The 26494-nt window shown below is 39.2% G+C and overlaps 1 protein-coding gene across 3 annotated transcripts; it reads left to right on the plus strand.

Moving 5' to 3' along the window:
* Positions 1-25221, plus strand: LOC6733063 (nuclear hormone receptor FTZ-F1 beta). 3 transcript variants are annotated; one of them, XM_016180483.3, is made up of 8 exons: positions 1-237; positions 1097-1381; positions 19076-20854; positions 21071-21361; positions 21423-21572; positions 22518-22620; positions 22675-22829; positions 23313-25221. In XM_016180483.3, the coding sequence occupies exons 3-8, from the start codon at positions 19211-19213 to the stop codon at positions 23394-23396; spliced, it is 2427 nt and encodes an 808-aa protein (XP_016025756.1). In that variant the 5' UTR covers positions 1-237; positions 1097-1381; positions 19076-19210; the 3' UTR covers positions 23397-25221. The 3 variants fall into 3 exon arrangements, with proteins under 3 accessions (XP_016025756.1, XP_016025757.1, XP_016025754.1); XM_016180484.3 differs by having other exon boundaries at positions 1-163; XM_016180481.3 differs by lacking the exons at positions 1-237; positions 1097-1381 and adding an exon at positions 18720-18734.
* Positions 25222-26494: the final 1273 nt, after the last annotated feature.

Here is a 26494-nt window from a genome sequence, read left to right on the forward strand (position 1 = left end):
CCACCAACAGCTCGCCGAAAGGTGGCAACGCTCGCTAACAGACCGAGAGCGCCACTAACAAAACAAACATTTTGCTATTTCATCGCGAGCGGGACTGTGTTGCGTCGTGTGATCGCTCGAGCGGTTGTGGAATCGGATTCGAGCGGAAAACACCGTTCATGCTGTGAGCGAAAAAGAGTGGTAGCGCTGACAGTGGCAAGTGTAGTTAAATTCGTGAATAAGTGATTAAGAACATAAGTATGTACTTAATTTGAAAACCTTTTCGCCGTCAGAACAACGGGTGAACGAGAGCAGCAGTGGAGTTTTTTGTGGCGGGTTGTCTCGCTCGCACCGCAAAGGTCGTTCGTGGCTGCGTGTATGGGTGTGTGAAAGAGGCGTCGAGGTGAATGTGGATTTTTAACGACACCAGCAGTGCAAAGGCATTGATTGGGATTTAAAGCTGCAGCAGCGAACCAAAGCAAATGCTAATTCCGGCAAAGGTTAAGAATAACGAGTGACTGGGGCGAGCGCAATAAGATAAAATTGAAGGTTATACTGTGTGCGTGTGAGAGCCCCTAATACCAGTGTGTGTGTGCGAGCGTTCCATTGTAAACAAAAAAGCAAGTGTTGTGAGCGGGGAGAATAAAGGGAAAGAGAGAAAGAGCGAACAGACTGGCGAGAGAAAAAAGAGATTGCGCACGAAGAAAGCAGCGCACAAAGCGAACACTGAAAATGTCAATAAACTCTGCGAAAGGTGAGGAAAACGCAACAAGAGCGCCGCAGTCGTATAAAATAAAACCCAAGACTCAAAGAAAGCAGTAGAAAGGGGCAAGTGCAAGAGCAGAACCTGTGCGTGTAGAGTGCTGGGGTTGTGTGTGTGGGAGAGAAGAGTGCGAGTGTTGGTTCTGATTGGGCAGAGTGTGCAGAAAAGTTTTTCTGGTTTCGATTCGCTTGCAACAGTTTCCGCGTTTTCAGCTCCAACAAGTTTCGTCGATTTTTCGCGGCTGCATTTTGTTTATTTTATTATCAATTCGCTGCCTATCTTGCTCGCTTGTTAACCCATACAAGTGCTCCCGCCGCGCCGCTGGATGAGTAATTTACCGTTATTAATTCACAGGTGAAAAATCCGATATTTGTCGTGCAATTATTTCCTCGATTGGCATTGAGTGGCTTCCAGTCGGGCACATATTGCACAAGAAATGTTATACGCAGAATGTGCACGCAAATTAAACAAATTCTTTATGAAAATGTGACTAGAATGTGAGTCAAACAAAACGAGTACAACGTTAAATCCCAACTGGCTTTTGGGTGACAAATCTTATCAACACAGCAACAGAAATACACAACAATCTTGATAGACTGAGAAAGGGACAATTGGAATACTTTTACTTATTTTTAAATGGTAAGATAATCTCCTTTTCTTAAAAACAAAATGTTCCCATAATTGCTCATGATATAATTTGATGTGATTTCAAAAGAAAACTTGTGAAAACTGGGCAATATAAGGGCTGTGAAAATTAACATTTTTTTTTAATGCTTTAATATTCCTTTGTGCTTTAAATTCAAAGATCCAAGAATTATGTATATCAAGGCGCCCAATTTAAGCGCTTAATATTCCTAACCCGCTAATACAGAGTCAAAATTGGCAATTCGAACCCCTGAAATCAAAACAAATTAATTAACGTAGAAATCGGGAAGTAAGTGTCGTCTGACGGACTGACTGCCCGGGCCACTTTCAATTCATAAGCAGTGAAATGTAACGGGGTCGTTGAGCACTTGAACTACTTTCATGTGGCAGAGGCTTTATGCCCCGAACTTGGCCGGCTCATTACTTTGACATTTAAGTCTACTAGCTCTGAAAACGTAAAAGGGATGCCATAAAGGATTTAATTAAACATGTGCTATGTTCGGTTCTAGAAAACTTTAAGCTTCCCGAATTGACTCTGTATAGACTCGCTTGTATTTCGGATCAACGGACTTATTGTTATATTTTTCTCGGTGCAGCCGCCGGAAATTGTTTCGACAACTACTCGAAGAAGTGGAGAACAGAGACGGTCTCGATCTGGGAGAATCGGAGGGTGGGAAGGCAATGCATGTCTGAATAGTACGGCCAAGACACGTTTTGAACTCTAGCTCTTCTACACATTTCTTGGGCCCAGTCTTCAGCTTTTTCTGCTTTCGCCTGGTGATTGACCCAGAAAAATCGAAGAATCGCCAATTCTGCGGCTGACAACGCTGCTGATGAGGCTGCGGCTGGGCCAAGTCTTCTGCTTTCGAGGAGCCGCAGAAGGGGCTGTCTCATAAACCATTTTAAATGTCGGGCTCATTATTATTTTGACTGCGTCGCTTGCGGTTTTTTGTGTCTATCAGCCGTTCTTACCGTGCCTTCTTACCGTTCAACTCTTTTTATTTTGTAAGCTGGGATTCAGTCTGTCCGAAGGTTGACCGCGAGTTTGGAAGTTGATTGGCTCCGGATTATCCACTACGGACGCTGGTTTATGTTCTTGAACTCCTTTTAAATGTGCGCGGCCTCAAAGGTTAATTTACAGCTTTCGGGGTCATAACTCTGGCTGAAGGCGGACGATTCTGCCGCCGAGATGCGGTTACAAGGGCTGGCAACTGATTTAGCGATTTGCCCATGCGTACAAACGCAATGAGTGGAAGAAGGCAATAAATTATCAGGCTTGAGTGGTAAGCCTGGTCTCCACTTCTGCAAAAAAAAAAGTACTTCTGGCGACTGTTTTCGTGCATGCACATATTCATATTAACCCAACCCATACGCCTTAATATCTGAGACTCGTAAAGTCTTTGACTTGCTTTTAAGAATATCGTCAAAGCCATTCTTTCGTCAGTTGGCTGCCAGCTGTTAACCGGTTTTCGAATATGAGTTCGGGTGTTCCAACCGCCTCGATACCCACTCCGGCCATCCGGGCCTCTCCCTCGACAGCGCACCACCCACTTGCAATACATAAATTGATACATGCTGTCTATCTCCCAGGCTTTGACTCTGGCTGCTAATTAGCAGTTAACAATTGCAGCATTGACCTCCTCACCATAATTATTCTGTTATTCTAGCAGGAAACTGCGAAAGTAGCGAGAACTGGTTTGCTTTGTTCCATTGTCTACGGTAAAAAATACAACTGAAAGGTACAAACACATGGCAGCAGGTTTCCCTTGTTGTAACCTCGCCAAGAACTCCGAGAAAAAAAGATTATAAAAATATATGCATTCCACTCTTTCTAAACCGGAGAGAATATTACAATTTACAACTTTAATAATTATTAGCGGCACCTTTTTTTTGTTAAACTTTAACATCAGACATGCTTACTTATTTATGTAGCCCCATGTGCTCTGAGAGCTAAGATAAAAGTCTTTCTTATCCTTACAGTAAGCTATAGAAGTAGTCCAAGGTTCAAGTGTGAAAGTGCATTTAAAGGTTTCTATCTTTGTGATGTCTCAAGTGAAATATGAATGGGTAATAAAAACCTACTAGTATTACTATCAAAACCTAATGGACCTCCCGAAAGTGGCCTTATTGAAGTATCTTGATAATAAGCTCCATAATTAACTGCGGGCAGTGAGACGGGGGTGGCTGGATGCATTTGTTTTTACTTGCTGCTTTTAGCCATTTGCTGCAGTTGCCTGTCGTTGCTGTTGCCCTCTCGTTGCAATTGTGCCATTTTGTTTGATTTTTGCAACTGGCAACTTTTCCGATTGCTAAAACTGTGCAGCCATTGGTTCGCAAGCCGTCGTGTGTATGCAGCCTTTGTCGTTTTTGGTTTGTCTATACATACGTGTCTATATAAACATGATCACTTTGGCCGATTTCTTGTCTTTACTCGCCACTTTTCAGCAGACGGTGGAAGGTGAAGCGGGGCTTAGAAAAAAGCCGAGAAACATGTTGCCTAAATGTTGCTGCTGCTGCGGTTGCATTTGCAGCAACCCACTGTTGTTGAAGATTGTGCAACTATTGGCAGCATTTTCGGACTGCTGTTGAACTTTTGTAGCCAACCGAAAAGGAATGTTACCTCGTTGATAAGTTTTAAATTGCTTATCAATCATATTACGCTATATTATATAGAATTTGTTTATTGGATAAGAATATCAGGAAAATCGTATTATTTGTCCGAATTTTTTCGTAATTTGCGAATTTAAAATTTGCTTTTACCAAGCACGAATGGCACAAACAACAATTCCGATTCTGAAATAAATTAACTTAACAAAAAGACTCAACATCGAATCGAATATCATATACCCGTACTCAGCTAAAAGGATTGCGAAAGAAATGGAAATTCCACCTTTGCACTTGACTCTCAAACGTCGCCCCTTTAATCTACTATTCAATTCAAATATTTATGTATAGACATGAGATTTCATGATATTCAGAAAAAAAATGTAATTAAACATTTACAAAAAACAAAGGAAATGCTATAGTCGAGTTCCCTGACTATGATCAGATACCTGGTACTCCTAATTTTTCTGGGTTAAAATAACAAATTGAGTGACCGTTGTGTAGGTGTAAGAAGGGGCTTGGCTCTAGTTTTTTGGAATACCGGTAGAAATGGACAACTCAAACAATTAAAAGAAGAAAATTCAAAACGTTTTTTAAGTGTGGTCGTGTCAGTTTTTAGCGGTTTGTGGGCGTTAGAGTGGGCGTGGAAATATTTGAAAATCAACTTGCGCTGCCTCTATGTCTCTGAAAGCTGCATGTTTAATCTCAACATTCTATTTTTTTTAGTTCCTGAGATTAAGGCGTTCATTCGGACAGACGGACATGGCCAGTTCGATTCGGATTGACCCTGATCAAGAAAATATTTATGTATATACTTTATATGGTCGAAAACGCATTGTTATGCCTGTTACATACTTCTCAAAGAACCTTGAATACCCTTTTCCTCTACGAGTATCGGGTTTAATAAAGATTGGCACTCAATTTTCGACTTTCCTATAGTCGCTGAAGACTATGTAATTTACATGATCAACACCTTTGAATCGTCGGTCAATTCAATTGCTTGGGCGTAGAGTCTACAAAATATAAAAAAAAAAATAATTTTTATTCATTTATACCACTGAAGGTCACCTAATATATCCTTGGGAGCAACGCAAAAGAGGTTCAACATCATAAAGGCCTGGTCAGCCGAAATTTATGACCATTAGCAGAGTTTATTTATTCAAAGAATAGAGAATAACTTAATGAATAAAAAGAATCTGCCTGACTTTTCTGTTGGTATCAGTCTCGACTCGATTTTGGTTTGAAAACGAGAAATCGATAAAAATCCCATTAAATTAAGGCAGAACGATAAAAATTGATTGGCGTATGGCTACAGACAAGCGTCTTTAAAAGCCCCTTATCTTGGATTTCACTCAAACTCGATTTTCAGCTTCAAGCTAGGCTTCTTGACTGGCAAGACAGCTTGAAAGTTTCTGCCGCGAGTACGCAAAAAACCAGACACTAAAATTTGTTAAAAATCTATTCGAATGCGACGTAGAGACAGTCTCAGCCGGGTCTAAGGAAACTTTGAACCTATCTGGGGATCTTCTCCATTCCTTTTTCTGCGTTATTTTGCTTCTCTAAATACTTCTGTCTGATGACTAACCACTTAAATATTACCGCCGTCCATCAGCAGAAGACGCCTGGGCTACCTACAATTTGGGATTTTGACTGTGCGATTAAGTGTATCTACACTAATTGATTATACAGAAAGTTTCTATTGAATATTGTATGCAATATCTTGGCCGAATATTAATTATAAGTAACAAATTAATTACTGGACTTGTAGAATATAAATCTTTTCCAGCAATTTTCACAGTATCTTAAGTTGGCCCTCGTTTGCTTTGCATTTTCTTCAGTTCTCTCTGTTGGGGTTCTTAATTGGATCCACTCACTTCTCCCTTACCACCAATGGTTCCTCGCAAAAACGTGTTTCATCTCGTTGTACGTTTCTTTTTAGTTCTTTTTAAAGGTACTGGGCATTTTTCAAGTCCCGCGTTCAGAGTATCGAGTGATATTAAAGCCATACGTATGACTCGTGCTTGGCACATTAAACTATAATTAACTTTAAACTCAAAAGTTTAGTTGTCTAATAAATTAAATGTTTTTTTGGGGGAAGCTTATATTCCGCATGAAGAGTCTTGAAGCGAGTACGAGTTAGTTTGAAAGCATTGGGGCGAATAATGGTAAAAACTGTCACACCACACACTTTGTTTTGTTTCTTTTTATTTTTTAAAATTTCTAATCATAATCAAAAATTTCTTGATCAAAATCACTATCCGATTTGATCCGGTCCTGTCTGTCCGTATGAGTGCTAGAATGTTTACAGAATAAATTATCACGGAAATTGTACATTCGAAAGTGTGCGATAGCCGAAGCCTTAAAAACTACAACTACCGTTGTCGATTGCAGATTAACAGGTATATGAACGTTCTTTGCTGTTCATAAACTGGTGTTTATTTTATTGGACAATATTATCAATAAGTGCTTAAATGTTTTCAATATAAAAAGTGCTGTTCAAAATACAGCTTGGTCAGAGTCATGAACATGAACACACCAACATAAAATACATACATATGTATGTATGTAAATTAAAATTTCATCATTGTACGTATTTCGTAAGTAATCCGTGTCGCAGGGTCGTAAATGGGAAATAATTTTAATGGAAAATAGGTAAACTACAGATTCGTTGAAAAAAGGAAGACAGTTTTTCCGACCATATATAAGTTATCAGTCCCAAAGCAGAGACGATGTGCCCATGTCCGTTCGCCGGCCCGTATAAAAGGTACACGTTTGGTGTTTAAAACGCAGGTTCCAATAGGCCCTCTTAAATTAAAGTTAATTATATTATTAAACCTATCGAAATTCCAAACCCTTTTAAATCACCTTTAAATGTGTTAATAGTCAATGATTTCATGCCATTAGGTAAACACATGCATATGTACATACATACAGATGTACATATAGTTCTAGGGAATATTTGTTTAAAGACGTGTAAGCTGTTTTACGGGATGTTAAATATACTCTAATTATATTTTTCCAAAAACTTTTGACGACTCCTGTATGTTTGGTATGCCTTTATGGTCTTCGAGGAACCAATTTGTTGTTTCTACAAGATCGATATCCCAACGGTTCCACATTATAATTTAACTGAATTCGGAACTAACTAAACTAACTAAACTACGCGATAAAGAACATCTAACAAAAATAACAAAGAAGCTCGAAAACTGGCAGAAAAAGATCATTGTATGCGGGGAAAACAAGACATCAAGAAGAAGAGACGAGGCACATAATGAAGAAGAGAAGATGGGGCAATAAGAGTCAAAAGAAGCGAACAAAGGAAAGACCAAACACGTTCAAACCTTAGCAAGAGAAGAAGTAGCACGACGACTTGTTGCCAAGACGTAAGAACTCAAACTCAAATAAAAGCAAATGTGAGGAAGAAGCGGAAGGCACGAAGTTGAAATTCGAGAGAGCCAGAGCCACCAAGAACAGTAAAAACACGTCATGCTGACTGCCTTTGCTTACCCACCTTCCTCCGCCCCCTTCCAACTTCTTTGATTCGTAGCCTTGTCAGCGGAGAGATGGAAGACAGAGAGAGAAGGGTCATTGGCGGCCGTTGACTTTATCTCGCGATGACCTTGCCCGAAAAATGTAATAGGGAAGAAAGAAGAACTGTAAGAGGGGTTAGAAGCGCATGCACACACACACATACCACTGCAGCTAAAGAAGGAGCAGAAGATGGGGAGGTACGCGCATGCTGCTGTTGACAAACTGAGTCCAGCCGACCGAGAGAGTGAGAGATAAAGGGCAGAGGCAATGGCAGAAAAAGCGAGGAGGGGAGCCAGAGCACGGGGCCAATGCGAATGGTTTAACGGGACTTTTCGATACCAATACATTATTAATGGATGGAAGAATCATTGTAAACGATTTGTGTCAATCTTCAAACCTTGCATCTTGAGAATTGGGCAAACTTAAAATTTTGATCACAAGTTTGGAATGCAGTGATAGAGACTTCAACAGCCGAGAGCTCCCTTATTCCAATCATGTAGTTATGTAGCCAGTATAGATATACAATTTTAGTCCTTAAGCTCCAATGGCAATAATATGAAGTGAATCAAAAATATTCGGGATTCGTTGTCTCTCACTGTGCATTTCAATTAATGATATACTCCACGTTGTGTATTATCTTTTAACGTACAAAAAAGTCCCTGAAAACTGCGAGATAAATGTGTACATATATAAATTTTGTCATCTCTAATTATTATTACATTATTGTAACTGAAACGATGGTTGTGAGTAATTTTTTACTGTTTTATAGTAATGTTAATGTTATTGTTATTATAATTTGAATGACGCTATCTTTGATCCCACTATAATGGCTAAGTGACAAGAAGTCGTTACGGTTTGTCGATTACAGCATAGAAACACCATAAATTGCAAACTGCCAAAAACAGCCTGGTAAACTTGGCTTAAGCTCAATAGGCGCAAACTAGTTGGTTACTCGGCGGTTGAGTTCCAACACGCCTGCAGAGTGGAGTGCAGCTCAGCACCAACGACGAATCGCAACCACCTTGTCCCACAACATGCCAGTGTTGCGGAATTCTGTATTCAGCAGTATCTGTGTTATTTTTTATTTTGGCTGGCCTTGCGTACGTAGTAAATACATATGTATGTAAGTATGCTTCGTCGATCTGGCTTTCGATATTAATTAAACGCACGCAGCCGCTCCAGCAAAGTCGTATTCAGATTCTCAGCCAGTGGCAACTGCAATGCCCACCCAGCAGCAACAACATCTGGTGAAACGAGTTCCGAGGGCTCAGCAGGCCAACTACTAAAATGAGGAGAGAGGCAAACCAAAGACACTAGTTATTCTAGTGTCTTTGGGCAAACTCAAGACAAGCCAAAAGTAGTTGCTAGCTGGTGTTGGGGCTTAGAAAAGTAAAAGAAGTCAACGTGCGACACGTATTTTGTGCGTCACGGTGCCGGTGGGCGGTCTTTAGGGAGTGTCGCTGCTGTTCCACGAGCAAGCACGCAAGAAATGTTTTCTTTACCTGGCGGTAGACGATGCATCAGCAGACTCGGACCTTAAAGCTTTTCAAAGCCTGTTCAATGTTTCGCTGAAATACTGAATGCTTTGTAGGACAACTGGCTAGGATAAGTTTAAATACCGTCTAAATAAAAATGTTGAAATATAATCAATTGTCTGAAGAGACATGGAAATATGTTTGCTTTACCGCACACATCATGCATTAGGATATTTGCGCATATGTAGAAAAAATTGATCCGTCACTTCTACCACTAGCCACTCAAACCTCCTCATTATACAGCGGTTCCTGAACAGGTGCTTGAGAATTGACTCAAACGCGCATCCCCACCAGGAAAACAGCAATACTCAAAGAACTTGGAAGCCCATCAGTCGCTGACGAAGTCTCCAGGCTCAGCGAGAGATACTTGAAAAGGATCGAGAACCACGCCACGAACCACCTCGCCATAAACCTAATAGACAACAACCAAACCAGCAGACGTCTAATGAGGAAACTCCCCCTTGATATACCACAACAATAACCAATAAATTAAAATCCCGCCCCCAAATACATGTAGTATCTCCTTATGTCAATGTCACCCGCCAAACCATTTAGTTATTGTCCACTCGGACAGATCTTAAATACATAAATAACCGCAAATAAAAAACTTTTGCCAATAATTGTGGCAGCATGCGCCATGTCGGCGAAGCCCATATATTTTGAAACAAATACATAATTTAATATATTATTTAATTACGCTTACAGATACCACATTTTAGTTTTACGTTGTAGCAACGTAAGTCAGCGGTATGCAGCGGTCACTTCTGATCGAGTCGGGCTTATTTTTAAAAAACTAATTAACCCAGGAAGGGGATTAGCGCCGACTAAGAGCTCTACTGGATGATATCGGTCCGTAAGCGTAATCTGATTTGCCGGCCTACTTTTGATAAAATGCCCGTATCTATACACACTATTCGCAACGACCTTGATTTTGTCGAAACAGCGTCGACAGCTGCAAACAAGTTAACAAAAATACTAAGGCAAGTTCTATAAATAAACTTTCGTGAGAAATACTCACTCCAGTTTCAGTTATCTTTTATTAATACTGATAGTGTGCGGAGCTCGATTATGGCGATTCAGTGAAGGTCTCAGTACTGATAAAGCCGCAGATGACGGAAAATGGATGTGCAAAAATCCTCTGCATGCGGAAAGCGGGGAAAATGTGCACCACTCCTAACAATGCAAATAAACACTAATGATAAATCAAAAAAATAATACAAATGTGCATGCATAACGCTTCCTGCTTGTCGAACGGTAAACTGTAATTGCTACGCGGACGACAGATACCTGCCTTTACGGCTATCCGAATCCCTCAGGACACCTCCGCAATAAGGTGGAGTCATGCTGGAGGTGCGGGCTTCCAGACACTATGTGTGAATACGTCTAGGTCGTTAGGTTGGTCAGGCGCTGGTTGCTATTCACGGCGCAACGTTGACAAAGTTATCTTCTGGTTTCCTGTACTAGGCGCCCAAACTTGTTCGCTTTGCTCACTGCGTTTTTGAACTACTTGCAAAGTACACTGGGAATATAATTAACTGCCATTCTAAATGATTGAAGCCAATCATAGGGAAGATTTTTCACTAACAAACCGATGACTTCTTCGTTGGATATCGTGAAAATATAAATTTCATGTACTTATTCTTCTCCAATGTCGATTAGTTAAAAGTCAACACTTCAAAGTCCATTGAAAGGAACACTACGTTATTTCTTCTTTAATACTTACTTTTCACTTTTCTAAAAAATTTGTTTCAGTGGTATTGTTGCATTGGTACCGGTTTTTTATATACATTGTACGCCATTTTTAAAATTTTAGCTATTACAAGGCAACAGTGGCCATATTGATCTCTGATGAGAAACGCACCTGTTGAAAACCAAGTTACTTTAGTTGTTTGCGAATGTATTTTTACTTTGAGAACTTATAACGCTGTACCCCTTACTAGCAGATAAAAAGGTTTTGGTTTCAGTCATACTTGGCTCAGAGAGTTGAATTATTTGTGTAAAACGTGAATATGCATCCTTGCAACTGAAATTGAAGCAACACTGTATTTATACGCTACCCTATTTAATTGTGCATTGAAAATGTAAGGCGTCCAGTTGCCCTACAGCGTACTTCTGTGTCATGTCTAACCTGTTGGCTTTTACAGCACAATTTTGCAATTTTTTTGCCATTTTCCGCAAGCCAACTTCTGTTGCACATTATGCTAATGACTTGCCGGCGTTCGCCTCGTCTTGGCCCCTTTACAAACCCAGTCGCGGTGATTAATCAAAAGCCCGTTAAACTCGCAAAATGTTGCCTCATTGCCATTGTTGTGCCCATATAAATACATATACCTGGTCTTAAGCAAACCAGATATTGGTTTGTTTCTAAGCCATAATCATAGACTAAGCCTGGCTCTATTTTGTCAATTGGCGAAAGGTGTGTGTAACCGTATCTGTATCTGTGACAGCTCAGTGTGTCCGAGCAGCACATATATCCTAGGAGGTAATTCTTACTGCAGCTGCACCAGATATTTTCGGCAGCTTTGTGATAATTGATTTTACTTAGATAATTGATTTTTAATATATCTAATATGATTATACTAATAATACGGTATCATTCGATTTTCAAAGGCGTATTTCTTTTCGACCTCCTTAAATAACGAACTGAACTTTTTACATCGAATCGGATGACACGCAGCTTATTCAAGGCGAATTAGTAAACTTGCTTTTCCCCACAAGCTAACTTAAAGTTAAGCAATAAATTAGGTTATAAGCCATCGACAGAATCTGGCCACTTCCGATGCTCTCCCTATTTATGTAGGGTGTCGTTGTCCTCCATTACAACAACCCACCAACCCCAGTCGCCGTGCTTACCGCTTTTATGTTACGCATAATTAAAACCAACTTCCTATTTAGTGGGCAAAATCCGACGCCCACAAGGACATTAACCACCCCCACTGAAGAGGACCGAAGTTGTAAGGGAGAAAATAAACGAGAAGTCCTACCCCCGAAGCTTGTGCTCCACAAAGCATGTCAATGTCATGGATATTATTGACATGAACTTCCCCCCACACAAAACACAAACTCAGAACAGGTCCGATGAGTACGCCATTTTAATTTTGAGGGAACACATTTCCGCGAACACAAAAAGAATACAAAAAAAAAAAAAAAACCCAAGGTCAACCCCTTTTAGCACAACGCTATGAGGAGTTATCCGCGGAGTTGAAGTTGCTTTCGACGTGCTGTCAAAGTCAGACCCTGAAAAAAAAAATCTATAAACAACAAACAACGAACGTTGTGGGTGGGTTTTACTGAGCTCGAATTCCTGAGTTCTGAGCTTTATGTACATAGCTCAGCAAGATACTACGATTGATGTAGTGAATCATAGATCTTTCGTCAATTTTTATGGCTCCGCGCCTTTTTTTGGAATTTGTTCTTAGTGTTATATGTAGATGGGCGTGCAATAATGATCAATAAAAATGCATCTTTTCTTCCAATACGTGCATGCACTTATGTACATGCGGTCGCATGACTTTTAAAGTCATTTTCTCCTGTGCAAGACCCAATGCTACACCAGGAATCGCTCAATTATATTTGGTTTCCATCAATCGGTACCGCTGCATGAACAACAAGCTCCAAGTGTAACAACACTTCCGCCCGATGGTGCTCTTAATTCGTGAGCAACAACATCGAGGCCCCATCTGTATGGGTACAGTTCTATCCTCGGGATACAACTACGAGAGGGACAAGGGTAAAAACCGGAAACCGAGAGGCCGAAAAGAGAAGCCATTATCGAAACCATGGTTGGCTGCATTTGTCGGGCCATCATCATGAGTATTGACGAATGTGTGTACATCCATATGCACGAGTAGTTCCTGAAAGACAGAGTACGAAAATCAGCATAAAGCGAGTGCTGACCGCTCATCCTTTGCCTGCACCTTTCCCGTCCCCTGGCGAAGCTCCTTTGCGGCGCTCCCACGCAACTTTAGCTGAGAGTCAATCTTATTCCTCTTTCTTTATTCATATTTGTATGCATATACAAACATATGCATGTATATGGAAAGACAATTTTGCTTATTTTATTTTCTGCCAATTTCGCACATGCATACATACATCATCAAGAGTATTTCTGTTCTTTCTTAAACCCCAAAAAAAGATAGCGAGCGCTAAGCGCTCTCTCGCCATCTCTCTTCTCTGTCTGCCCCATCTTTTGTGTGCCGGCAGCGCATGTGTACGTTTTACTTTGTGTATGTGTGTCTCTCGCGGGTGTGTGTGGAGCTGACTTCGGTGCTGCGTCTTCTTCTTCGTGGTTTGCTTCGCCGCCGCCGCCGTCGCTATGGTTGTTGTTGGTTTGTGCAAGGTCGTTTGCGTACAAAATTCAACATTATTTGAAGGTCGTCCTTTGCTTATTCTGCGCGTCGCTTTTTACTCGTTCGCTCTCTCTTCCCCAGCGGGCTTTTTTTTTAATGTCCCTCTCTGTCGCTATCTCGATTTTGTCTTTGTGCAGTGCGTGGGTTTTTGTCTTCGCTAAACAATTTTAGCGAGGGGAAAGAATATATTTTAGTATTTTGATTTATTAGAATTGGTTCCTGGAACACACTACACCGTTTATTAAGTGTTACTCAGTGCACTTTAACATCTCTGATGTGATGGTTTGTTTAAGTAAAAAATTTATAAGACTTAATAGTCACCTTAAGCTCAGATCTTGTTGAATTAGTACGCACTTACTTTAATCAAGTACAATTTAGTTTTTTCTGTGCAGCTTCATTCCATTCGTTGAAAGCTATGTACTATGTAAAAGCTTAATTGTGTATATTTTTGATCACTGACCAATGCTATCAAGCCATTGTAATTAAGAAGTTATAAGGCACTTATGCATGCCTATCTTACTCGCTATCCTATTTGCAGTATTCTCTCTAATCAAAGTAACCTCGGTTTTATGGTATATAATATAATTGTAAATACTACATTTATCACAAAAATCCGGGGTCACTACTGCTTGTCGGTGGGTTATTGTACCTTAAATTTATTATAATTTCATCCCATCTACCATGTGACTTTTCGCTTGGCCGATTGCTCCATTGCTTCGCCGCTCCATCGACGCGGGTCGATGACATTTTTCGTTGTTGGCCATTGTCGAAGATTTGTATATATTTCTTAAGCTGCTGTATGTGCGCAGAGCGAGACAGATAGACAAGGAAGAAGAGAGATGGAGAGCTGCAAGCGAGCAAAAGGGATAAGTAGGGCTGATAAGAACTAAATGAACCAAAAACCCCACATGCTCATACCAAAGACACTAGAATAATATTCTAGTGTCTTTGCTCATACGTTTATGAGCGGTTCTTTGAGTGCGGCTCGTGAGTGAACCCAAAAAACCCAAGTGTTATTATATGGTCGGCAAAGGTCGCTAGAAAGGGTGGCAGTAGGTGGCATTAACCTTATTGTTGTCGGGGCTCTCAACATTCCATTATCGGCCTTTCTTTTTGTTGCTAGGCGCTTTAGGTTTTGAGAAGTAGCCGAAATACTAACAACCTAGACTATTTATTATTAAACAAGAGAGAATGGTTAATTCGTTAATCAGCTACTGGGAATGCGAACGCGAAATTTCAAAATGTTTCTGGTATCGATAGAAATTATGGAGTGAAATGGGACAAAATTTAAAAATTATTTAAAAGTGTGGCCGTGACCGTTTTGTAGGTTTGAGAAGAGACGTGGCCAAAGGGTTTTTGGTATACCGATAGAATAAATAAATAAATAATAATAAATTTTTTTTCTACTTTGTGTGCGAGGCAGTGTTGGGCGGTTTGTGGGCGTTAGAGTTGGCGTGGCAAAATGAGTCAACGAACTTGCGCTGCGTCTGTGTCTCTAGAATATGTACAGCTGTGTTCAAAAAAATAGCAGTGCTTGGGACCTGCGAGTTTAAGTTAAAAAATTCCTATGATTTACAATTTTAATGGTCAAATTTTTTTTATAATATCGTTAAGTATTTAATTTCAAACAATTTAGCAAATGTTTCACTTTTATTTCTTTAATAGTTTAGAAAATATAGATTAAAACAACAAAATAGGCAGAAATTCAGGTGTTCACAAAAATAGCAGTGCTATGAAAAAATAGTAAAAAAAATCAACTTGACTTAGAACGAACTTAGTGTTTCTTTTTAATGTGTTAATTAGGGCCTAATACTTGGTTGGATAGCCTTTGTTAGCCAGCACAGCCTTACACCCACGCGACATGGAGTCCACCAGGTCCTGGCAACGTTAGGGGGGTATTTTTGACCATGCAACCTGCACAACTTGCCAAATCTGAGCCTTAGACGTCGGGGATTTCTTCGACACATATTGTTTAATGTCCCCCCACAGGTTTTCAATCGGGTTTAAATCGGAAGATGATGCTGGCCACGGCATTGCATCTATTCTATTCTGGCTGAACCTATTCTTAGCCGATTTGCTTCTGCGTTTCGTATCATTATCCTGTTGGAATGTCTATTTTAAGGGCATATTATATTCAGAATATGACAGTAAGACATCACTAAGTATACTTGCATATTCGTTTGGGTCTATAATACCATAAATCATATGTTATGGACTCATACCATTGTAAAAAAAACAAGCCCATACCATAATTTTCGGTCCACCATGGTTGAAAGTCATCAGTGGGTGTTTTGGGTGGTACTCCGTGTTTGGAGGTCGTCAGATATACTGTAGTGAACCAGTTCCACCAAATAGAACTATTTTTGACCCATCAATCCAAAGGATATTACGCCATTTGGAGACTGGCCAGATTAGGTAGGTTTTAGGGAAGCTTAACCTTGCCTTAATATGCCTAGGGCTAAGTAGGGGATCCTTTTGTGAACTCCTCTCACATAAATTTTGATTCAGTAGTCATCTCTGAATAGTAACGTCACTTATTCCCAAGTTCAGCTCAGACTTTATGTCCCCAAAGGATGCAAAAGGATAGACTTTGCTGTAGGGAACTATGCGACGATCGTCTATACCTGTGGTTTTACGTATGGTACCACGGTTTTCGGGCTTCCATTCATATTAATGGGCATTGGATACCATTTTGGCAGAACATTCAAGGGTTTTTTGAATGTCCTTATATGTTTTTCCTTCCTTTCTAAGCTTAAAAATTAACATTATTTTCTCCTGGGAGCAGTGGTGTCCTCTACCCACTAAAATAAAATTTTTTAAATTTTTTTTAATTTATTGCCCTTTAAAATATACGAATTAACTTAACCAAACTCACTTTTTAGAAAATATTGATCATTTCGAGACTTTACAATGGACAAAACCAGAGACTGCTATTCTTATGAACAGCCCAAAAGTGGTGAATTTGCCCAAGAATGTAAATAAAAAAAGGATAACATGAAAAACTGACGGGATTTTCTTTTTTTCTATATCTATATATTCCATTTTACAAAAATAAGTGGAAAAAAAAGTGGATTCCAAAAAGGGACATGGAGAAAAACATTTGTGTTTCTTAGTTTCCATCGCACTGCTATTTTTTTGAACACAGCTGTATGTATCCTCAACCATCTAGCTTTTATAGTTCCTGAGATTTTGACGTTAATACGGACAGACGGACATGGCTAGATCGACTCTGCTATTGATCCTGATCAAGAATATATGTATATACTTTACATAGTCGGAAACGCTTCCTTCTGCCTGTTACATTCTCTGTTACATACTCTACGAGTAACAGGCATGTTACCTTTTTTCGTTACATTCTTGAGCAAATTCACAATATTTAGACTGTTCATTAGAACCGTAAACGTAAAGTCCCGAAATTATCAATATTTTCTAAAAAGTGATTTTGGTTAAGTTAATTCGTATATTTAAAAGGGCAATGATTTAAAAAGTATTAAATTTTATAGTGTAGAGGACAACAATGCTCCCAGGAGAAAAAAATGTTAATTCTTAAGCTAAAAAAGGAATGAAAAACATTTAAAGATATTCAGAAAACCTTGAATGAAAACCAAAATGGTATTCAATGCCAATAAATATGAATGGAAGCCCGAAAACTGTGGTGTTATACGTAAAACCACAAATATAAAAGATCGATGCATAGTTCGTTACAACAAAATCAAACCTGGACCAGTACTTTATGGATCGTTGGTGACATAGGATACCACGGATATGTTTGCATATATAATTGAAAAGTTATATCGCAAAAAGAAAGAAATTTGTCGGAATTTATAAAATAGTTGGACCATATTGCTATTAAAATAATGTGGAACTTTTGCAAAAGATTTTCGTTGAAGTTGGTTATCGACGAGAATTTGGTACTTGCGAAAGCTCTTCTTGTCGTATTACCATCATTGCTATTGCCGCTGCCATTCTGCTGCGGCATGCTTACTCGAAGGCCAATTTCTCTCCACAGTTCCTCATGGAAATTTTTTTTATGATACTCATTTTAACCTTGTAATCTCCTTTTATATGTCACTTTTTTATCTCGGATCCAAGCATGTAGTGGACTTACCCCAAATTGTAAAACTTTTACTTTTGGTGCAAACGTTTAGGACTTTTCATCTATAAGTGTCATATGCATTTCATAGGTAACTTCTATGTCACGAGTTTCATCACATTTATGTACATATAAGTGAATGGCGTAAGAATATTAATTTGATTATCTAACTGATTTTTGTCCATCATCAGCAGTTTCCTTTATCAACTCAATTTTTAGAGGCCTGCAAAATCGAATAGACTGCGGTGCTCTATTAATTCAGATATGCCGATTAAACGATTCTATAATTTGTATGGGTGTGACAGAAGTTACAAATAAAGATTGATCAGAAATTGGTGTGCCAAGTGCTTCAGTTTCAAATTTCTGCTTGTAAGCACTATGACCAGTTGTCCCATCAAATTCGTAGCTGCAAATGAATTTGATTTTAAAGATATCTGGAAATTGCTTGAAAACATCAGATTGGAACTTAATTAATCTTAGCGCTGTATGATCCAAGAGATTTTGCAATAGCACTTGAGCAGTATTCTCCATTACTTCTACACCCTCTGGTCGGCACTGTAATTTTGCTTCGATCACTTCACCACAGGGCGGATATATGTCGCTGTTATGGCTTTTATTTAAAAGCCTGGTGCTTATATATTGATGTTTTGTCAACGTGTTTTCCAGGAGATAAGCTAGAGCTTCATCTGCTTGGAAATTCTGGTGCTTGTAAAGTTTCTTTAAGAACAAAGGCAACGTCCCTCCCGCATTCTTTTCTAGCAGAAACAGTTGATGCATGAATCAAAAGATTTGTGCTGTGATCAATTTCACTTGCCAGATTGGATGCCAGTTTCCTTTTTAATCTTCCTCCTGCATTTTGCTAAGATAAGTTTCGGCGTCTTGGAGTTTTTAAAATCCATAACAAGAATTGTTATATAAGACGCCATTCACTTAGTATGTTTGGAAATAAATCGGTCTAGTTGTCCGTTACACTCGGGCAGTTTTCTTTTAATGAACAATTCAAAATTTTCTATTTTTTTTTTTTATCAATCTCTTCTGTCTTTTTCGATCCCAGATTACAATCAGCACAATCTCCCGATTTAAACCATATTGAAAACCTGTAGGGGGACATTAAACAATATGTGACGATAAACTCCCAAACGTCTAAGGCTCAGCTTTGGGAAGTTGTGAAGGATGCATGGTACAAATTCCTCCCAAAAGTTGCTAGGACCTGGTGGACTTCATGCCGCGTGGGTGTAAGGCTGTGCTGGGTAACAAAGGCTATCCAACCAAGTATTAGGCCCTAATTAACACATTAATCCTGACTAACTTAATCGAAAAACTAGACTATAACATTCTACCTATAGCTATTTTAATGATCTTGAGAGGCCTAATAATGTTTACTGTAAGCTTTTTTCGCCAAACAATGGGTATTAAGGTCTTTTGAATTATATTTATTTAATATGCTTTATTAAAAATAGCACACTTAATTATAAATAGCCACCCATTTTAGCTTTTAATTTATCTCTTTCCCCTACAACTACTTATCGTTGATTGAATGTTAATATACCTTTTACAATTCGTTTGATTTTTCAAGTTTTACGACACAATGGAACTGCATCAACGACACCTCTCAAACTTTTACAAATTGCACAACTGAGAAATAGTCTTTGATAAATAAAATAGTCTTTGACTAAATAAATAAAATATAAGAAATCGGTAATTAAACAAGATGCCAAACATGTCCAGCATCAAAGCGGAACAGCAAAGTGGTCCTATTGGAGGAAGCAGCGGCTATCAAATACCGGTCAACATGTGCACCACCACAGTCGCGAGTACGACGACCACTTTGGGAAGCTCCGCCGGAGGAGCCGGAGCCACTGGCTCCCGGCACAACGTGTCCGTGACAAACATCAAGTGCGAACTAGACGAACTACCGTCACCCAACGGAAACATGGTGCCGGTTATCGCAAACTACGTTCACGGTAGCTTGCGCATTCCACTCAGTGGACAATCAAATCATAGGGAGTCCGACTCGGAGGAGGAGCTGGCGAGTATTGAGAACTTGAAGGTTCGGCGAAGGACGGCGGCGGACAAAAATGGTCCTCGTCCAATGTCCTGGGAGGGCGAGCTGAGCGATACTGAGGTCAACGGGGGCGAAGAGCTGATGGAAATGGAGCCCACAATTAAGAGTGAGGCGGTCCCTGCTGTTGCACCCCCACAACCCGACTGCGCACTACAACCGATAAAAACCGAGCTAGAGAACATTGCAGGCGAGATGCAGATTCAAGGAAAGTGTTACCCCCAGTCCAACACACAACATCACGCTGCCACAAAATTAAAATTGGCCCCGACTCAAAGTGATCCGATCAATCTCAAGTTCGAACCGCCTCTGGGAGACAATTCGCCACTACTGGCTGCACGTAGCAAGTCCAGCAGTGGAGGCCACCTACCACTGCCCACGAATCCCAGTCCCGACTCCGCCATACATTCCGTCTACACGCACAGCTCCCCCTCGCAGTCGCCTCTGACGTCGCGCCACGCCCCCTACACTCCGTCTCTGAGCCGCAACAACAGCGACGCCTCGCACAGTAGCTGCTACAGCTATAGCTCCGAATTCAGTCCCACGCACTCGCCCATTCAAGCGCGTCATGCCCCACCCGCCGGCACGCTCTATGGGAACCACCATGGTCTTTACCGCCAGATGAAGGTGGAAGCCGCATCCACTGCGCCGTCCAGTGTGCAGGAGGCGCAGAACCTGAGTATGGACTCTAGCAATCTGGATACAGTGGGCTTAGGATCTTCGCACCCCGCATCTCCGGCGGGCATATCACGTCAGCAGTTGATCAACTCGCCCTGCCCCATCTGCGGTGACAAGATCAGCGGATTTCATTACGGGATTTTCTCCTGCGAGTCTTGCAAGGGCTTCTTCAAGCGCACCGTGCAAAACCGCAAGAACTACGTGTGCGTCCGTGGTGGACCATGTCAGGTCAGCATCTCCACGCGCAAGAAATGTCCCGCCTGCCGCTTCGAGAAGTGTCTGCAGAAGGGAATGAAACTAGAAGCGATTCGGGAGGATCGAACCCGTGGCGGCCGCTCCACATACCAGTGCTCCTACACGCTGCCCAACTCAATGCTCAGTCCGCTGCTTAGTCCTGATCAAGCGGCAGCAGCTGCCGCCGCAGCAGCAGTGGCAAGTCAGCAGCAACCGCACCAGCGACTACATCAACTAAATGGCTTTGGAGGTGTACCCATTCCCTGCTCTTCCTCTCTTCCAGCCAGCCCTAATTTGGGAGAAACATCGGTCAAGTCGGAAGAGATGGGGGAGACGGGCAAGCAAAGCCTCCGAACCGGAAGCGTACCACCACTACTGCAGGTAATACAAACTTGCACCGGTGCAAATACAAAATACATTGTTTTTTATTTAATTATTAAACTTATTATATATGGGGTGCACTGCAAGTTGGCATTTTTTAAAGCTAACACAATAACAGAAACAATTATTGTGAACAAGAAAATATTTTAAAAATAAATTTATTCGTGCACCAAATTCTATTAGTCCATATTTTCAATTTTTTCTCGACCCATTCAGGAAATCATGGATGTAGAGCATCTGTGGCAGTATACCGATGCAGAGCTGGCCCGCATCAACCAACCATTGTCCGCATTCGCCTCTGGCAGCTCTTCTTCGTCATCATCGTCAGCCACATCCTCAGGCGCCCATGCACAACTTACCAATCCACTACTGGCTAGTGCTGGTCTCTCGTCCAATGGCGAGAATGCCAATCCTGATCTAATCGCTCATCTCTGCAACGTGGCTGATCACCGTCTTTATAAGATCGTCAAATGGTGCAAGAGCTTGCCGCTTTTTAAGAACATTTCGGTTCGTATGACTTAATTTCAGATCCATCAAGTTTTGTTAACCACCATGCCTAACATTCCAGATCGATGACCAAATCTGCTTGCTCATTAACTCGTGGTGCGAGCTGTTGCTCTTCTCCTGCTGTTTTAGATCAATTGATACTCCTGGAGAGATTAAAATGTCACAAGGCAGGAAGATAACCCTATCGCAGGCCAAATCAAATGGCTTGCAGGTAAGTTTATGCGAACTTTGAATACATAACTTGTTTATGCGTTGACAAAAACTGTCAGATAAAATTTAGGTCGGATATACCTATTTAATTGATATAACATTTTTACTCAACTAGATAAAAAATAAATTAATTTTTATAACTTTTTATACATATACTTATTTATATTACTTGCGCAGTAAAACGATTTAATAGATTTGTTGAAAAATATTTAACAGGTATCAGGCAGCGCTCGCGACCCCATGATTAAGATTAAGCATGCAGAATTTAGTAACGCAAACACAACACATATTTGCTTCAGAAGATTACCGCCCAAAACGTTTACTTTCACACTTCTGAAAAATTTGGTGATTCATTTTTTCATCTTTCTATATTTCATGCATTTTTTTTTTTCGATAAGTCAAAGTTTGGCCACTACCACTCTAGTACCCACAAAACGCAAATCGCGGACATGGCCAGATCGACTCGGCTTGATTTATATATATTTGTACGTTATAGGGTTGGAAGTCCTTTCTCTTATATGTTATATTTTTCCAATGGATTTGAAATGTCTTCTTATACGAATTCTTCTTAAACGAATCAAGTTTAAACAATAGAGAATGCTACAGTCGAGTTCCCCGACTATCAGATAGCCGTTACTCAGCTGGGCGTTGGAGTGGGCGTGGCAACATGGGCCCGAAAACTAGACTCTGGTTTATGGAATGTCTCTAGAATCTGTATGCTTAATTTCAACCTTTTAGCTTCTATACTTCCCAAGACGGGAAGACGGGCATGGCCTGATTGACTCGGCTATTGGTCCTGATCAAGAATATATATACTTTATATGGTCGGAAACGCTTCATTCAACCTGTTACATATATTTCAACGAATCTGTTATAACCTTTTAGTCTACGAGTAACCGGTTTAGAAATGTATCTTTAAGCCCTAACCCCACTGTATTTGATTCAGACTTGCATTGAACGGATGCTCAACCTAACAGATCACCTAAGGCGATTGCGCGTTGATCGCTACGAATATGTTGCCATGAAAGTTATTGTCCTGTTGCAGTCAGGTAAAATATAAATATATTACTAGTTTAATTAACCAAGAATATTTGCCATTTTAGATACGACAGAGTTACAGGAGGCGGTAAAGGTGCGCGAGTGTCAGGAAAAAGCATTACAGAGCTTGCAAGCTTACACCCTGGCACATTATCCCGACACGCCGTCAAAGTTTGGGGAGCTTTTGCTACGCATCCCTGATTTGCAGAGAACGTGCCAGGTGAGTGTTGAGTGTGGATCGAGATGTACATATCCAAACCCAATGCCTGTTACGAGATCAACATACAAAAGTTTTTAAACCGATTTTCTATTCAACTAAGAAAATACAGTATCTATAATGTACTCATTCTTTATCATTCTCGCTCTATCAAAATATGTACTCGTACCTACCCTCTTATTTTCTATTAAAGCGTTCCGAATAAGTAAGTTGTAGATAATGTCAGTTATCAGGATTTCACATAGACAAATAGACAGAAATATAAATCGACAAAAATGCTCATTTTAAACCAATTTCCCAAAATCTTGTTTAAAAAACATATATATTGAACGGAGAATCGGACTTCAACAAAGCTCTTTTTTAACCAGAACTTTTAAATATTTTGTATATGTATTGTATAGTAGTCGATTCGTCACTACGTGGACTGCCGTCCACAGTAATATGCAAATATTATTACCAGATGACTTATAATATGATATTCAACAGCTTGGCAAGGAGATGTTGACGATCAAGACTCGCGATGGAGCTGATTTCAATTTGCTAATGGAGCTTTTGCGCGGAGAGCATTGACAATTGATGACTAAGACGGAAATCTTTTACCATTGGCAAAACAAGTTTTACATATTTAGTATTAGATATATATATATTCTAGAGATAAGATCCTTATTGTAAGTTCTGAAATCATGTGCCTAAAAACCAAAGCCACGATAGCAGTCACATCAGGCCCACTGGTCGAGATTAAATCCAAGAGCAAGATTGCCAAATTTTTACACCAATATATATTTTGATATGAGCCATGTGCAGAGCCACAGATCGCTGTTGTTGTCGGCTAAAGTTTCAGTAAGAAAAGTATATATTGATTTTGCTATTTATACATATTTGACTTATGTATAGTGTTAACTAAAGCACACATGGAAAATGAAAAGACTAAACAAATTTATTTAAAAATTACTTTTACTATTATAGAAGGGGAAAAATAAAAATCACAAAGGCAGAGAAGAAAATTTAGTTACAACAGGTAGCACCATTATTATATTTTCTTATATAAGAAAATATTTAATGTATTTTAAATAAAAAGCTGAATTGGGTTGAGGAAGAGCTACTAAAATTTTTGATAATATATCTATATATTCATTATTAGAAGACGAATGAATGTATCCAATGTTTAAATGTTGTAGCGTTTAGTTTTAGTGCAATTTCACACATGTCTACATACATGAATATTCAGCGAGATATGTCTCCAAACTATTATAAAGCAAAAGACCACTCGAAATCGCCATCACTGGTTGGCTAAGACTATTCCAGTTATGCTGTTTGTTGCATAAAAAACCACAACTACATACATCAATTAAATGTATAATTTTATATTGGAGTTTTAAATTTGTATTAATTTCTTCCTTATTATTACGATTATTATTATTACGAATTTTATGATTATTATGTAACACTGACTTAAATAGCTGAAGAAAATCCTGCAACAGGATTTAAAACACCTGAATACACAAAACATTATAACATGAATACTTTTTGCTTATAGCCTAGTTAGTTTGATATGTCCTTTGCATATGTATGCATATGTCTATATGTGAGTACGTACTATAAAAATGCCTGTCCCACCAGAAAAATCACACGCAATAAAAAATTCCAAAATACTAAACTCGTATCTACAAAGAAAGATTAAAAGACAAATTAATGAATAAAAATAAGTTGTCGGAACATATTTTCAACACATCGTTTATGGATATGCTTTGCTAACACTTTCAGTTTAAAAATCATTTTCTGTTAAACTTTCTATATAATAAGTTCTCCATCCGATTTTGTATTAACAATTTGTTTCTTTACTTTTCCTTTATCATTTGTATCTATGAAACATGAGGATCTCAGTTCATATTGATCGTGTTCTTCTACCGTACACCGCTTCTGTCCGTTAATGTAAACCATAAGTATAAATGAAATTAGTTAAATGTTAATTTATAAATAAAGCGCTAAAATAAATTTCGATACATTTACCATAGTTAACTGATTAAGACCACTAAAATCAAAAATATTTTTTTACTAAGCAAAGCACACGGAAACAATTTATAATTTGTTTTACGTTAACAGCAAACTCATTTTTTGTAATTCTGTATGAATACACAAAGTGACTCAATTTTTCCTCTGGTGCATTGCTTAAATAGTTAAAGTAAATGAATAAACCAATAGCGCAATATTTAATGTGAAACAGTTTTCCTTTAGTGTGATGTTTGCTCTAGCTACGTACAAATTCATCATTTATTAAATTTAAAACTTCATTTTCCTTTTTAATAAATTTAATAAGTAAAATTCAACAATAATTGATATACAATTGAATTAAATTGTCCATGCAATATTTTGTAATAAAAATGCGAAAAATCAATATTGTTTCATTATTTATGCCCGTTAATCACTAAATTTAAGGGTATACCAGATTCTTTAAAAACAGATAAAAGGAAATTTTCTAACAGCGGACTCGATCTGGATATGTCCGTCTTTAAAAGAAGAATTTTTCATATAGCTTTTAAGCCTCAATTCTCGTTTTCGTAGAAATGACTAACGGGAGGTCGGCCGGATATAATTTTTAATGTTTCTTCCTATTCGGTCTAACCAGACTTTTGAGAACGTAATATCTCAATTATAAATTGATAAAAAATGGCGGAATATTAATTAAAAACAAGAGAGAAAGCTATAGTCGAACCGTTATTAATCGCATTCACACTAGATGCGACCCCAAATTTTAAAATTTATTTTGGGATTTTGGGGAGTAAAATTTAAAAAATTTAAAAATTGTCTAAAAGTGTGGGTGTGGCGTTTTTTAGGGCAAAGAAGGGCGTGGCCACAGTATTCTGGTATACTGATTAAAATTGGCAAGAAAAATAATAAAACGAATAAAAATCTAAACATTTTGCAAGTGTGTGGGCGTGGCAGTTTGTTGCGGTTAGGTTAGGGCGTTACAGTGGGCGTGGCAAAAAAATGTTTGGCAAATCGACAAAAATTTATAAGGCTAATAAAAATAAATAAATTTTTCAAAAGTTTTGGGCGGCTTGTTGGCGTTAGAGTGGCCAACTTGAGTCAACTCTATAAGAATATAAGAAGATTCGGATATTACATTTTTGATAGATGATGCTTTTTCATACAAGCGTATAATTATTTCATTTTCAAAGATGGTTTAACTAATTATCTTTAGGAGTAATAAATTAGTTTCCAAGTTGTGGTGGTTTTTGGATTTTCTGTCCTTTTTTTAATATTCTAAAAATTCTTGTTGGAATTTTGACCTTACCGACCGCAGCTAAGTGGTTAACCTCGTTGTTCAAACATAAAATCGGTCGATAATCCGCCATATAAGCACAGCTTATACCCGCATCCGCATCCGCGGGTAAACACAGCATAGATCGGGACACTGAGAAGTATATTCCGGGAAAGCCAACGCACAAGATTCACATGATAGCCAGTGATGTAAACTTAAGGCCATGGCCACCGTTCGAAGAATGGGAGCAGCTGGAACTTTCACATGCAAAAGTACTTAGAATCTATATCTTCTGAGCCCCTTGTTTTCAAAGCGCTTTGATCAATACCGTCAAAATTACATTTTGCAATTTCCTCATAAGAATTCCTCGAGTATTCATTCCGAACCGTGCTTTCCTGATGACTAG

This window comes from Drosophila simulans, chromosome 2L (assembly GCF_016746395.2).
Source record: "Drosophila simulans strain w501 chromosome 2L, Prin_Dsim_3.1, whole genome shotgun sequence".
NCBI classification, from domain to species: domain Eukaryota; kingdom Metazoa; phylum Arthropoda; class Insecta; order Diptera; family Drosophilidae; genus Drosophila; species Drosophila simulans.